The 14,072-nt window shown below is 34.2% G+C and overlaps 4 protein-coding genes, 1 long non-coding RNA gene and 2 pseudogenes across 6 annotated transcripts; 5 read left to right on the top strand and 2 right to left on the bottom strand.

Moving 5' to 3' along the window:
- The first annotated feature begins 104 nt into the window (after window positions 1-104).
- Window positions 105-734, top strand: LOC104780421 (histone H2B.7). The gene has a single exon (XM_010504916.2). The coding sequence runs from the start codon at window positions 105-107 to the stop codon at window positions 540-542; it is 438 nt and encodes a 145-aa protein (XP_010503218.2). The 3' UTR covers window positions 543-734.
- Window positions 735-821: 87 nt separating this feature from the next.
- Window positions 822-1,980, top strand: LOC104780420 (uncharacterized). The gene is made up of 4 exons (XM_010504914.3): window positions 822-960; window positions 1,051-1,119; window positions 1,201-1,307; window positions 1,693-1,980. The coding sequence occupies exons 1-4, from the start codon at window positions 924-926 to the stop codon at window positions 1,786-1,788; spliced, it is 309 nt and encodes a 102-aa protein (XP_010503216.1). The 5' UTR covers window positions 822-923; the 3' UTR covers window positions 1,789-1,980.
- A 1,048-nt stretch (window positions 1,981-3,028) lies between these two features.
- Window positions 3,029-4,685, top strand: LOC104780419 (actin-depolymerizing factor 1). The gene is made up of 3 exons (XM_010504913.2): window positions 3,029-3,266; window positions 3,886-4,151; window positions 4,253-4,685. Exons 1-3 carry the CDS (start codon window positions 3,264-3,266, stop codon window positions 4,401-4,403), a joined length of 420 nt encoding a protein of 139 aa, XP_010503215.1. The 5' UTR covers window positions 3,029-3,263; the 3' UTR covers window positions 4,404-4,685.
- A 448-nt stretch (window positions 4,686-5,133) lies between these two features.
- Window positions 5,134-6,259, bottom strand: LOC147945904 (uncharacterized). Its single transcript, XR_015596157.1, has 2 exons — window positions 5,613-6,259; window positions 5,134-5,525 (listed from the first exon to the last, which is right to left on the bottom strand). It is a non-coding gene; the product is annotated as an uncharacterized LOC147945904 (long non-coding RNA).
- A 568-nt stretch (window positions 6,260-6,827) lies between these two features.
- On the top strand, window positions 6,828-8,354 carry LOC104780418 (actin-depolymerizing factor 2). The gene is made up of 3 exons (XM_010504912.2): window positions 6,828-7,106; window positions 7,619-7,878; window positions 7,970-8,354. Exons 1-3 carry the CDS (start codon window positions 7,104-7,106, stop codon window positions 8,118-8,120), a joined length of 414 nt encoding a protein of 137 aa, XP_010503214.1. The 5' UTR covers window positions 6,828-7,103; the 3' UTR covers window positions 8,121-8,354.
- A 1,435-nt stretch (window positions 8,355-9,789) lies between these two features.
- On the top strand, window positions 9,790-10,452 carry LOC104780416 (putative actin-depolymerizing factor 11; annotated as a pseudogene). Its single transcript, XR_015596156.1, has 2 exons — window positions 9,790-10,046; window positions 10,140-10,452. The product of XR_015596156.1 is annotated as a putative actin-depolymerizing factor 11 (transcript).
- Window positions 10,453-10,967: 515 nt separating this feature from the next.
- Window positions 10,968-13,883, bottom strand: LOC147945903 (uncharacterized; annotated as a pseudogene).
- Between the last annotated feature and the right edge of the window lie 189 nt (window positions 13,884-14,072).

Raw genomic sequence — 14,072 nt, 5'->3', positions numbered from 1 at the left:
GATTGAACAAAACAAGACACACGACAAAAAAAAAAGCTTGATCTCACAATTTTATCCTTTCTAAATTCCGAAACTTTTCTTTTCTCTGATACTTTGTTTGAAGAATGGCTCCAAAGGCAGAGAAGAAGCCGGCAGAGAAGAAACCAGTGGAGGAGAAATCAAAAGCCGAGAAAGCTCCAGCGGAGAAGAAACCAAAAGCCGGCAAGAAGCTCCCAAAGGAAGCTGGAGCTGGCGGCGACAAGAAGAAGAAGATGAAGAAGAAGAGCGTCGAGACGTACAAGATCTACATCTTCAAGGTTCTGAAACAAGTTCATCCCGATATTGGTATTTCGAGCAAAGCTATGGGGATTATGAACAGTTTCATCAACGATATCTTCGAGAAGCTTGCTTCGGAGTCGTCTAAGCTCGCTAGGTACAACAAGAAGCCTACGATTACTTCTCGGGAGATTCAGACTGCTGTGAGACTTGTTCTCCCTGGTGAGCTCGCTAAACACGCTGTTTCTGAAGGAACCAAGGCTGTTACCAAATTCACCAGTTCTTGAATTGTGTGGATCTATCTTGTTGGAATCGATGACTTGGTCTTTTAAGGTGTTTGTAAAATTAGGGTTTTGACTATTAGAATTTGTGTAATTCGATTTCTGTTTCGTGATCTTTTGGGTTTTCTTATTGCGATGTAATATCAAACTAAGATCCAATCACTCTCTATAATCAAATACTAAATCTTTCTTCTGAAATTATCTTTTTGTTCTGTATCCTCTCTGCAAAATGTATCGAATTAGCATCTGGATTCATTGAGAACGTCGTCGTTTTCGAACGGAATCTGTGTTTTTTACCGAAACGCCACCGTTTCGCGTCTAACCTAAAGTGTTTCGCAGTGATTTCTTCTTCTCGAAACAGTTCGGATATAGCTGATAATAACAACGATGGCTAAGAGAATCTCAGCTCAACTCTTCGTAAGCAGTATGATAATTGTTTACTCACCATCTCAAATTTTAGATTCTTCTTTCGTTTTAGTTTGCTACGGTTTGATCAGATTTATATCTTGTGCAGGGTTATCAGCTTACACTACAGATCAATCTCTGAGGCAATTGTTTTCTCCGTTTGGTCAGATCAAAGAAGGTATATATAATAAGCACGAACTCGAGTATGTTTAAGAAGGCTCAGTTAGATTTATATCTTGTGTTTTTGGGTTTTGGTTAGCTCGGCTTATTAGAGACCCAGAAACGCAGAGACCAAAAGGGTTCGGCTTTATCACATTTGAGTCTGAAGATGATGCTCGAAAGGCTTTGAAAAGCTTAGATGGGAGGGTAAGAAGAAAACCCAATTGACTTTTTTTTTTTCATTTCTACAATAACATTTTTGCCATTTCTTCGTTCTTTGGATATGAACTTTCAGTTGATGTTTTTGTTGCTGTGTTGTTTGATGTACTACTACTGACTTTTGTTCTGTTATGAAATTTTACATATCCTGAAATAGTTTTCTTTGGATATTACTGTCTTAAACATCACTAGTCAGTACTCTTTGGTGATAGATGACTCTCTCTATATCCATTTATTTACAGTCTCAGTGTAGAAATGTCGATTAGGGTGGTGAAGCTATATAGATTTTGTTCCTTTCATTATGATGATAACGTTGATGAGATTTCTTAACAAATGTACTGAAGTTTATAATTAGTTCTTTCGTTTGTTTCAGATCGTAGATGGTAGACTAATATTTGTTGAAGTTGCCAAGAAGGCAGAGGAAGTGACAACGGATACCAACAGTAAGAAAGCCCATGACCGCGGGTAATTTAGGCAAAGAGAGAATCACTGTTATCATGTACACTTGTTTACAGAATTGATCTGAGATCATTAGTTCCCATGTTCACAACACTAAAAAGAACAGATGCCATTTATGATATGGTTTGTAATCTTGTTTGTAGAAGAATCCTTGACCCTTGAGGTGATCTGGGCCTGATTTAGTTAATGGGCTTAAAGATAATAAGCGGTGAGGCTCCGGTAGGAAATATCTGTCGCACAAAGCAAACTCCGAAATCTCCACGTGTCTGTATTTGATTAGTTCTTCTCGGCTGCTTCCCATCACCGCTATAATGAAAGTTGAGCGTCAAAGTGGAGCCAACCTAGAGAGGTACCGAAGAGGCACCTTTCATTTAATTTCGATTTTTCAAAATATGCAAAAATATTCAATGGCAAGAGATATTCATTTTGGCTATATGGAAGATTTAATTTAGTGGAATTTAATTTTTTTTTTGGTTCATTTGAAAAAAAATCCCAATTTCATTTACATAATGCACACATACCAAATGTGATGTGTAACATTTTTTTTTGGCTCCTAAAGTCTATCAGCATTCATAAATGGGACCAGTAGTAATTGAATTTAAAGCTTGTAAATTAAAGTACAAACTACTAATAAAACATTAATTTATGTTGGAACTTTTGTAAATCTAATCAGCGAGATGACAACCAACTAGTTTATTCAAATTTTGAAACTGGATACATGAGGTACCAATTTTTGGTTTGTCACAATTTTTGGTTTGTCATTCAAGTATCTAAGTAGAGCTGTCAAAATGAGCCGGCTGTCCATGATCTGGCTATGTCCAATTTATTATAGACCGGTCATTGACAAGTTCATATTTGGAGTGGATCTAAATAGTCTTGGTCGGCTTTTGCCCATAGATAAAACTGCATGGACAATGTGGATATTAGACGGCCCATATTACTTAAAAATTTAGGTCAAAATCGATTTGGGGAAAAAATTAAAACACAAATATGTTTTTGGATATTTGTGTTTTTTTCTTATTTTACAAAATATGTCGTATGTTGTCCAATGGACATCCATAGACAGCCCATAAAAATATTGTCAAAAGTGGGTATGATCGTTTATGGACCGGTCGTTAATGGATACGGTCATTTATATAATTTTTAAAACATTTAAGAATAAAATTATTAACAAAAAGTTCAATGATATTATTGAAATACCTAAAAAAAAACTTAGTTCAAAAGATAAATCTAATTATTGTATTGCATTAAAAAGATCAATAATATTAATGAAATACATACCAAATTATATGGTTGGACTTGGACTTCCGAATAAAAATTGAAGAAAGGAAGAGAGAAAAGAAATTGACAAGAAAAGAAAAGAAAAAAAAGGTGACCGTATTCTCTCTGTCGATTCAAGCCGCCTGAAGAAAAAATATCTTCTTCTTTCTTCACCCCTTCTCGTTTAAGCACGAATTTGCTTTGATACTAGTGTTGTTTCCAGCCATGGTGAGCTCAATTTCATTTTTTTTTTTATATACCTTTCGATCTGTAGCCTCTCGATTTGTGTTTGGGTCTCGTATACAAATCTTCTGGTTACGATTCCTTTACTCGTTGTTTTCGTTAGATCTGTAAATGGAATTTTGGGTTTTAGATATCTGGGATTTTCGGGTTTTTGTGATCGCTGTGTTATAGTTTACTGTGGATTTTTTTTTTTTTTTTTTTTTTTTTTTTTCCGATTTCTGGTAGCTAAAATTTGAAATCATAAGATATCAGTTTGATTTTAGGGCTTAGACTTGTTGGAAAAATGTTTATTAGGTTGTTTGATCCATTTCTCCTTCATCACTTTCACTCCAATTGATCTCTAGTTTTGTTCTGCTTGCTGATCTTTTGATCACTGGTTGGATGTTGTTTCTATTATGGATTCATCAGTTTCATGTAAATCAAAGTCTGTATCATGTTTTACAATAGAGGTTTGAGAGTAAGCTGTGATGATCTTAAATGCTATTTCTTGGGAATGAGTGATTGATTTTATAGACATTTTGGATTGTGTTTTGTAAGAACTGTTTTGAGTATGTAGTGTGAAAAAAGATGTTCATATTAGGTGTTCTCTTTTGGTTTAAAACAGGCGAATGCGGCATCTGGAATGGCTGTGCATGACGATTGCAAGCTGAGATTTATGGAACTGAAGGCGAAAAGGACACACCGATTCATTGTTTACAAGATCGAGGAGAAGCTGAAGCAAGTGGTTGTTGAGAAAGTCGGTGAGCCTATCCAAACCTATGATGACTTTGCAGCCAGCCTCCCAGCTGATGAATGTCGTTACGCCATTTACGATTTCGACTTTGTCACTGCTGAGAATTGCCAGAAGAGCAAGATCTTCTTCATCGCCTGGTAGCTATAAACTATGTGTCTTCTTTTCTCATTATCTTTCCAAAGGTAGGATTTATCTTAGTATATGTAAATGCATAATTATGTTGGTTTTTTTGCCAAAGGTGTCCTGACATAGCCAAGGTCAGAAGCAAGATGATCTACGCGAGCTCGAAAGACAGGTTCAAGAGGGAACTAGATGGAATTCAAATAGAGCTTCAGGCAGCTGATCCAACCGAGATGGATCTCGATGTTTTCAGAAGCCGTGCCAACTAAAAAAAGTAAACCCCAAAGTTTATTATTATCCCCTTGAAAGATCTATATTCTCTTATTCTGTGTTGTTTCCGAGTGATGTTACCCCCTCTTTTATATTATACATTTTTAACTGTGAAGAAGGTATGAACCTAAACAACTTCCATTTAAATCGGTGTTGTTTTCGTCTTGTGTTCGATGTTGTCTTTGGTTCAAAATGGTGTGTGTGTAAGGACCCAAATCTTCTATTGAAGATGAAACATTGAAACCTTTTTGGTTATCATTTATAAAAGAATATGTATGAAACAACTGTCTAGGGCCGGATTGACCTACTGATATCTTTGTTTTGGTCCACAGGTACACAACTCATATGATTACACACACACACTATATAGAATTGAAAACGAACTTATCCACGAATTTATGAATCGATGACATTTTCAATAGATGTAGGATCATCATTTGTAATTATGTCATAATCTGATATCAATAATTTCTTAATTTACTAGATAAGGATTTGTCCGTCCGTTGTGCGAGTTTAAGGTTTTGTAAACTAAATTAAATTTTACAAAAATATATTAAAAATTTATGTATGTTGTTTATAAGTTTTATGTTTGCTATAATATACAAATTTATATCTATCTACAAATATTTTATGTATGGTAATATTAAATACGTATTTTTCACACTTAAAAATAGTGTATGTTATAAATATGTTCTTTACCACCACCTACAAAATGTATGTATGAACACGTTAAGCCAAATATTATATGTCTGTTTATTTTCACTTTTCCATACCGTTTTTAATTACCAAAATTATTTGACTCAAAAAATATTTCGAGTAAAAAATATATTACATATTATATTAATCAATTACGTATCATCACAATAGACTATTGTCAATAAGTGTATAACCAACCATGGAGAGAACCTCGGCTCCGCCCTCCTCCCTATGGAGAGAACCTTGCTTCCAACCTTCTCCACCATGAAGAGAATCTTGGCTCCACCTTACTCCCTCGAAGAGATAATTTTGCGTCCAACCTCCTCCACCATAGAGAATCTCGACTTTGTCCTCCTCATGTGTAGAGAGAATATGTTCACGTCTTTTAGCTATCTCAAAATGGCTTGCTCCAACAACCAATGAAACTAAAGATCCTTTTCGAACGTCACAAAATCTTTTGACAGTAACTAATGTTAAATTTTCTAATGTATTCGTGGAAGTGTTTTTCATACCATGATGTAGCCTTTGTCTCTGAAATGCCCCGACTGCCACCTTGCTTAGTGAGCCCATGTCCATGGGCCTACCTTCCTTAGTGGACCCACATCTAGTCATCCATCCTGAAACAACTCCAGCTCAAACACACTTAACTCTTGAGTTCTCTTATGACCCTTGATCGAAAAGATAAGTGCACTTTGGTGATATATGTTGCCAAATCAATTCTTTTAAATTTATCGGCAAACTAGGGTGTCACAGTCTCCGAACTCCTATGAATCTATCAACAACAATTTATGTTTTTCCAATCTATATATCTATGTTTCTTGTAAGCTTGTGTTTGATTAACCTATTTTATCTAACCATTAGGTTGATGAGCTTCTACTCCTATAATTCCCTTTGAGATTGAATGAATGATAACAATTATATTTGCACAAAAAGGTTTATGACCAACCAATCAAGGTTGAGAAATTAGAAAAAAATTAATTTGACATAAATATAGAAATAATAAAAAATTATAAGCAAGATAATATATTAATCCCAAATAATTTAAAGGTTAAAAGATAAATTAAATAAAATAATCTAAAAATACTACATTAAATTTAAAAATACAGTATTAGAAAAAGAATACACGTATATTAATTTTTTTTCTGGATCAACATATTAATCTTATCTATTCCAAACTGAAAAAAGAGAAAGTAGGAGAAAATTTTGGTTTTACAAAATAAGAAAAATGTACCTTTCCATTAAAAGTTTCTTACCAATAGAACAAAGTTGAAACCAATATTTTTTAACAATTATTTTTTTAGATGAAAAATATGAGACTTATATAGAAGTAAGTATTTACAAAATTTAGAATTAATAATTAACTGTATATTTTCCTTAATCCCATTTCTATTTTTTTTGTAGAATTAATAACTTAAAATTAAAAATAAATGTTGTAATTTAGAATTTTATGAAATATATGTATATATATTTATCTATAATCTCCTTATAATTATTTTAGAAAATTTAATTTTAGTAATTTTTTGATAATTATCTTTTTACATTATTAATATTATTTAAAACAAAATATTTTGTTTTTTTGTTGTAATCTCAAATATTTTCTATTAAATATTAACTTTTACACATATTAAAATCAAATATTAATATAAACTTGACACATGTTAAAATCATATTATTGGCTAACTTTTAAAAACTAACTTTATATAATAAGATATTACTATATTTTTCTTATCCATATAATGATAATAGTAAGTTAATAACCATTTGTAAAGGAGAAACACATAAGCAAATGGACCATATGTTATGTTTTCCTATATAAATAAAAAATCTTAGGATAGCTTACAAATAACGCTGCTACAAAAAAAAAATAAGAGAGAAGAAACAGTGAAGAAAAGAAAAAGACATATCCATAGATCTTTGCCGACCGGAGAAAAAAATATCTTCTTCTTCCGTCTTCTTCACTTCACCAGGAGGAACTTTTCTTTGAAATCGGTTTGATTCAAGCCATGGTGAGCTCAGTTTCCTCTGTTCTTCTCTTTCAAGTTCTTCGCTTTGAAGCTTGCTTTGCTTGTCGATTCGAGTTTCAAATTCCGTTTTGGTTTCGTCTATTTTTGATTACAGTCCTCGCTCGTTAGATCTAGAGAATACAAAAAAATATATTTTTTGGTTCGATCTTTGGTGTTCTTGTATGTTGCTCTGGTGTGTGATCGGATTCATATACCTAGGAGGACTAGAAAATCAAATGAAGAACTCGTAATTTTTTGTTGTGATTCTTCTTCGCTAGTTAATCTGAATTCAGGAGGAACTTGTTGTTATTGATCAGTGTTTAGTCAATTGTTCCATCTTTGTGGTGCTTTCTTATCTCCTCAATTGAAGTCAAAATCGTTCTTTAATGTCTCCTTCTCTTACTAAAATGTTCAGGGAAGCTACTTTGTGTTTTATAAATGTGTTCTTGAAGAGATTTGCATCATCTTCTCAGTGGCTTGTTTTGTTTGTTCTGTGTATTTGAAATGATAAACAGGCGAACGCGGCGTCAGGAATGGCAGTGCATGATGACTGCAAGCTAAAATTTATGGAACTGAAGGCGAAACGAACATTCCGTACCATAGTCTACAAGATTGAGGACAGGCAAGTGATTGTAGAGAAGCTCGGTGAGCCTGAACAGACGTATGATGACTTTGCTGCGAGCCTTCCAGCTGATGAATGCCGTTACTGCATTTACGATTTCGACTTTGTCACTGCTGAGAACTGCCAGAAGAGCAAGATCTTCTTCATCGCTTGGTAATAAAATTTTATTCGCTAAAACTCAATTCATGTTCTTTGATTTGTTTGTGTTGTTTGATCATCATCAATGTGTTTTGTGTGCAAAAAGGTCTCCGGACACTGCTAAAGTGAGAGACAAGATGATTTACGCGAGCTCTAAGGATAGGTTCAAGAGAGAACTAGATGGGATTCAAGTGGAGCTTCAAGCTACTGATCCAACCGAAATGGGTCTTGATGTTTTCAAAAGCCGCACCAACTAAGAAGTAAAAAACCCCTGCAAAAGGGTTCTTGAATAAGTTTGTTTCTGGAGTGAGATATGTTTCCTCTGACTGTTATGAAAAAAAAACTTTTTAACTTCATTCTATTTGGTATTGCTGTCTGTCTTTGATGTGTTTAATCTATGATAACTATGGAGATGTGTTGCCCTTGTGATGGTTTTAAATTAGTTTACATTTGTACAATACTTGGAATCAGATATTGGCTTCAAGCGATCATCCCTCTGATTTATCTTATATATCCGTATCTGTTTTGACTCCCTATATCAACAATCTCCTTTAACTAGAAGATGGCTATGTTCTTTGGTTTCTTGGTGTTGGTGATCAGTCTTTTGGGTCTTGCGAATCACGACGTAAACAGAGTCAAACACGTCAAGCTTAGATGTGAAGATGAAGCAGGCTAGGCTTCAGTTACAAATGGAGATGGAGAAATTGGATTAATGGTGGTGAAGTAATTAAGGGAAGGTTTCAGTTTCAGGTTTGCTATCATTAACAAAGTCCATTGTTAAGGGAAGGTTTCAGTTTCAGGTTTGCTATCATTAACAAAGTCCATTGTACAAATCAAATTGGCTCTAATCCTATATTTCTTTCATAACCTACATCAAACATATATCTAAGAAGAGGTTAGCTTGGACCAGAGAGCGTTCATCACAATATAATTAACGAAGATAGCCATGTTGGGGGAATATATATATATCAATTTTTATTGAGTTTAAGATATGGTTTCAGTTTCGAGTTTTAGTTCAATATATTCTTATTTAGCTTTCCAAAACAATTCCAAACAGTTGAGTGGGAAATATAACCAACTACTGTAATCCAAAATTTGCTACTACGTACGTACTACTATGTCGCAAGATAACTCATCAGTTTATGCAAAATATTATATCCCATAGTTAAACCAACTATAAACATGTTTAGATCTGAAACCGTAAGATTCATTTCAGTTATAATAAGGATATTTTAGTATAATAGCTACAAACTATATTATATTTTTACATTTTGAAAATAGGTAAAAAAACAAACATACGTTTTTCTTAAAAAAAAAATATATATATATATTCTTATAATTATATTTTTACATTGAAAAAACAATTTTTTTGTCACTAACTAACAAAACTAACACTTGTCACGATTAATAAGATAACAACATATTTTACTGCAAAATCAATTAGAAAGGTTTATGAATTTGTGTAGATAAAGATGGAAGCATATTTTTGGAATATAATAAAATACTTAAATCTCATGACAATGAATTATTGTGTATTTTTTACCAATATATATATAGTATATATTAACTGGCACAAAAAGATTATCAAATAAATAAGATTATCTTTAATTATCAAAACTTCATTTATTTTGGAATTGTTATAGCATGAAGTAAATTGAACTTTGTTTTTAACAATAAAAAGAAAAGGAGTAGATAAAAACGTGTCTTTCATATTTTTTTAGTAGAATGATTTAAATAGTTTCAATAAAAATTAATAATAATATATTTGGATTTGAGAGGATATATAGACACATATCAGAAAGGGATATGTTACGTATCGGTTTTGTGTTTCCGGGAAATCTGACTTTACTTACTATATAAGATTGGAATAGGTATATATATATATATGTAGCTTACAAATTAAAACGAGAAAAAAAATCATCTTCTTCATTTTATTAAGATTTTTCTGTGACATCGGTTTGATTCAACCATATGGTGAGCTCATTTTCCTCTTGTTTATGTACAAGTTTGATTTTCCCTTGTTTTACAAGATTCAGGACATGCAAGTGATTGTAGAGACACTCGGTGAACGTGAACAATCATATGATGAATTTACAGCAAGTCTCCCAGCTGATGACTGTCGATACGCCATTTTTGATTTTTAATTTTGTCGCAGGAGAGAGCAAGACTTGCTTCATCGCATGGTAAACTTACTTGCTACTTTTTGCTAATTCATATCTCTTGAATTGTTGTTCTTGTGATCGTCAATGTGTGTGTTTGTTTGTTTTTGTGCCAAGGTCTCCGAAAACTGCCAGAATTAGAACCAAGATGATTTACGCGAGCTCTAACGATAGGTTCAAGAGAGAACTCGAAGGGATTCAAGTGGAGGTTCATGCAACCGACCTAACTGAGATGAGTCTTGATGGTATCAGGCGCTACATCAACTAAAAAAATAAAAACCTTGCATGGGCCTAGAATAAAACTTGTTTATGGAGTGATATGTTTCCTATGTCTGTTATAAAAACTTTTAACATGATTTATCTACATGATTATGGATTCAAGACTTGTCTCAATACCTAAATTTTTAAAAAATGATTGGTGTTATTGATATATTTATGTTAGGAAAAAAGATTGTGAGCTACACAGAGTATCGCGGAACACATGGCTACACATACGAAGTAAACTAATGTATACTCAAGTACACCAACTAAATGTTTTGCATGACCACATATACTCAGGTATATGATGTCATCATTGACATAGAATTCCGGGTAACTGGTCGCCGATCTCCAACGTTGACTCGCTGTTGACACATCGAGACCCTTAACTAAACCTGTTTGATGAGTACCGACCCGAATCCAATACCCAAGACCCGACCCGGTTAGCTATTCTTCATGGATCAAATTAAAATGGGCCTAAATTATATCTAAACCCGGTATTCTCTTCTTAAATCGACCAACGAGACAGTTTTTCTCCCAAAGATAATATAATTGATTTTTAGGGTTCTTAGTCGAAGGAGAGAAGATGGAATTGAGCTTGGGATCTTCCAGCAACATAAGATTTATAGCACAAGTAGTTTATGATTGTGGATTACCGGCAGAGATTTTCAAACAGAGGGACATCATTTAGTCTCCTTCTCTTTGCCTGCTCTCTGGAGACTATGAAAATAGAAAGAAATCAAAACACCATGAAAATAACAAAATGAACAATCAAACATTCATGAACAACAAATACCTCATGAGGATATTTTCTTGAATTATGCCCTTTTTCACCACAGAGACCACAAGTCATGACTCTTCCTTTTCGATCAACCTTTGTCTCAGACTTCTTCTTGCGTGGTGAATCAGTAAGACCCTTGATCCTGGCCTTATCTTTAGGTCTCCCAGCAAGATGTTTATAAGGAGGTGCATCAATGTGGGGTCTTCCAGACTTAACCCAAAATTTGGATCCATTAACAGGTCTTAAACCTCTCCTATATGTCACTTGTCAAGTAGTAGTCCGATATATAGGGTGCAAATGGTTGCACAATTGAAAAAGTTGAAGGAGTTGAAAAAAATTATTCAACCAAATTTCACTATTTGAATGGAAGAGGTTGAAGAAGTTGAAAATAATTATTCAACTCATTCAACCTAAAAAGTTGAAAAAATAAACTAATCCTACTGCAAAAATGTTCAACTTGTTCAACCACTATTTTGGAGATGAATGAGTTGAATATTATTCAGCCCAATTTTGTTCAACTTAAAATTTTCAATTCTTTCAATTTTAAGCAACCATTTGCAGCCATAGTCTTCCACCTCCAGATTCATTTTTCTAATTGCACATACAACATGACGACATGGTGTACCTGTCAAATCCCATTTTCTGCAGGCACAAGTACGCTTTCCCAATACCACTGCATAACATGTCCCAAATTCAACAATCTCATACTCCCCACCTGTGATTGAAATCATTGCACAGTATTTTGCTTCCTCAAATGATTTCTTCAGCTCTTTCCTTGCCTTTTTTTTTTTTTTTTTTTTTTTTTTTTTTTGTATATTGCAGCTTCTTTTCCAGCAATAGTGGAATTGTTGGCAACTCTTTGCATAGCATCCCTTCTAACCAGTTCTAACATTTGAACAAATGGCTTCCTCCTTGCAATCTTCAAAGTTCTATTATATGACTCAATATGATTCTTGTGTGTATCATTACAACAACAATCGACCCTAAAGAATGCCCTGCACCATGTAGCTGGATCCTTATGAAGTAAAGTTTGGTGAACCTACGAATCAAACTCCTTGAATATTGCCAAATTTTCATTATAATCAGCTTCATTGTATCTGCTAGAAACTCTCCAGAACAGGGGCTTCAACATATCTGACTTGTGAAAAATTTCAAGTTTGGGTAGATGTGCCTAGCACAAGCTCGATGCTCTTCCATTTATAACTCAGTCGCAACACTATGAATCAATCCTCTGTGCATGTCAGAGATGAGAGTGATGTTCTCACCTAACCCCAAGCCCATGTCTTCCTTTAGCTTACGAACAAACCATTCCCAATTGGGATTGTTCTCACAATCCACCACAACCCAAACTATTGGAAATATCTGGTTATTTGGATCCCTTCCAACGACAATAAGCATAATCCCTTTCATAGAGTGCTTCAAGAATGTACCATCGAGACCAATGATTGGTCTGCAGTTCTGCTTCCAAGCACTTCTCAATGCCTCAAAGCAAATGTACATGTGTGAGAACGCTTCACTACCATCATCCCTTGTTGTTGTATTAATTTCCACAGTAGTACCATCATTCATTGTACAAAGCTGCAGCTCATAGTCTCTTAACCTTGAAAACTGCTCATCACATTCTGCTTGGAGCCTATCCAATATGCGTCTTCTAGCAACTTTAGCCTGATTTGGTGAGATAATAATGTTATACCTCCTTTTCATCTCATATTTTATCTCTGAACCACTCATCTCCGGATCTCTTCTTATATCTTCCAAGAAGAGATCATCAATTATAGGATTCTTTATAAGCTCACACCTTCCTGTTGGATGACATAGATGTTCATTATAATAATGCTTCACCATCCACTTCCCAATATGATTTTCCACGGAACAATAAATTTCCCAATGACACCCTTTTCCTTTACATTTAGCCTCGAGCTTCTCCTTCTCCCACCTCGCATAAACAACATTATGCCTCGTCTTCAAGATATATTTGATGATGTTCTTCTTAAAATCACTCCCAGAACAGAACAATTGCCTCAAGCTGAACACACCATCAAGTAAATCTCTTCTAACCAACCTCTCTGCTTGTTGTTCTTCATCACCAGATTCATCATCAGTTGCAGGGATATTCTTCATCTTCATCCGGAATATGTTCCTCGTAATTTTCATTGTTGAAAACTTGTATGTCCTCCTCAACAATCTCAGCATCATCCTCACAAATCTCATCTTCACCCTTCGAGTATGATGATTCAAATAAACCAGCATCTGATTTTTGTCCATCACTACCTTCATCTTCACTCATATTCTCCTTAAGAACTAATTTTGCATCTTCTATCACCTTTTCCGCAGGTAATGTGTCCTCAAGTGAATCTGCGTGTGCCTTTTAAAAAAAAACTGTCTATCTCTCCCATCCAACGTCCTTTTGCAACCAACTTTTTCTTATTAGCATCAAAAATTTTGAACAGTGGCAACCTATCTGATACTTCCTCAAACGGTAGCTTGTACCACATTTTCCCAATGTTCTTGATTCACTTTTGAAGCAAATACATGAGTACATCTTCGAAGATTGTGACAGAATCCACCTCTACTACTTCAACTTTTCCATTAACATAGTTTAACACTCCACCCTCGGTCTTGAAAATGCCAGAATGATGACAATTCACCTTAACTTTAATCTTCTCACTACAAAAATGAAAAGATAAAGATATAAGCCAAACAAGATAACTAAAACAGTGTCTGCAAATTATTTTTCTCCCAATGTAAACAATGTATAAAGGCAAAACAAAACCCAAAAAAAACGTGACAACTTTTCACTTTAACCCAACAACTATTAACATAAACAAAACCCAACAAGACCCGACATTTTTTTTTTTTTTTTTTTATTTTATTTTATCTCATACCTTTATTCTTCTTAATCCCAAGAGGGTGGGAACCCTTTTACAACCTGGTGCCTCCTAAACAGAGATACACCTACAATGGTAACAAGAAAAAGATTACAACCAGCTTAGAAGCTTACAAGAGTTACT

The sequence above is a fragment of the Camelina sativa genome, chromosome 4 (genome assembly GCF_030686135.1).
Source record: "Camelina sativa cultivar CO46 ecotype springtype chromosome 4, ASM3068613v1".
Classification (NCBI taxonomy): Eukaryota; Viridiplantae; Streptophyta; class Magnoliopsida; order Brassicales; family Brassicaceae; genus Camelina; species Camelina sativa.
This window is presented reverse-complemented; position numbering and strand designations above follow the sequence as displayed.

Excerpts from the sequence above, each read along its gene's own strand:
- LOC104780421 (XM_010504916.2), top strand. The coding sequence starts at position 105 with ATGGCTCCAAAGGCAGAGAAGAAGCCGGCAGAGAAGAAACCAGTGGAG.
- LOC104780420 (XM_010504914.3), top strand. The coding sequence starts at position 924 with ATGGCTAAGAGAATCTCAGCTCAACTCTTCGTAAGCA. Across the intron at positions 961-1,050 it reads AGCTCAACTCTTCGTAAGCA|GGTTATCAGCTTACACTACA; the intron begins GTATGATAATTG and ends TATCTTGTGCAG. Across the intron at positions 1,120-1,200 it reads GTTTGGTCAGATCAAAGAAG|CTCGGCTTATTAGAGACCCA; the intron begins GTATATATAATA and ends GGTTTTGGTTAG.
- LOC104780419 (XM_010504913.2), top strand. Across the intron at positions 4,152-4,252 it reads AAGATCTTCTTCATCGCCTG|GTGTCCTGACATAGCCAAGG; the intron begins GTAGCTATAAAC and ends TTTTTGCCAAAG.
- LOC104780418 (XM_010504912.2), top strand. Across the intron at positions 7,879-7,969 it reads AAGATCTTCTTCATCGCTTG|GTCTCCGGACACTGCTAAAG; the intron begins GTAATAAAATTT and ends GTGTGCAAAAAG.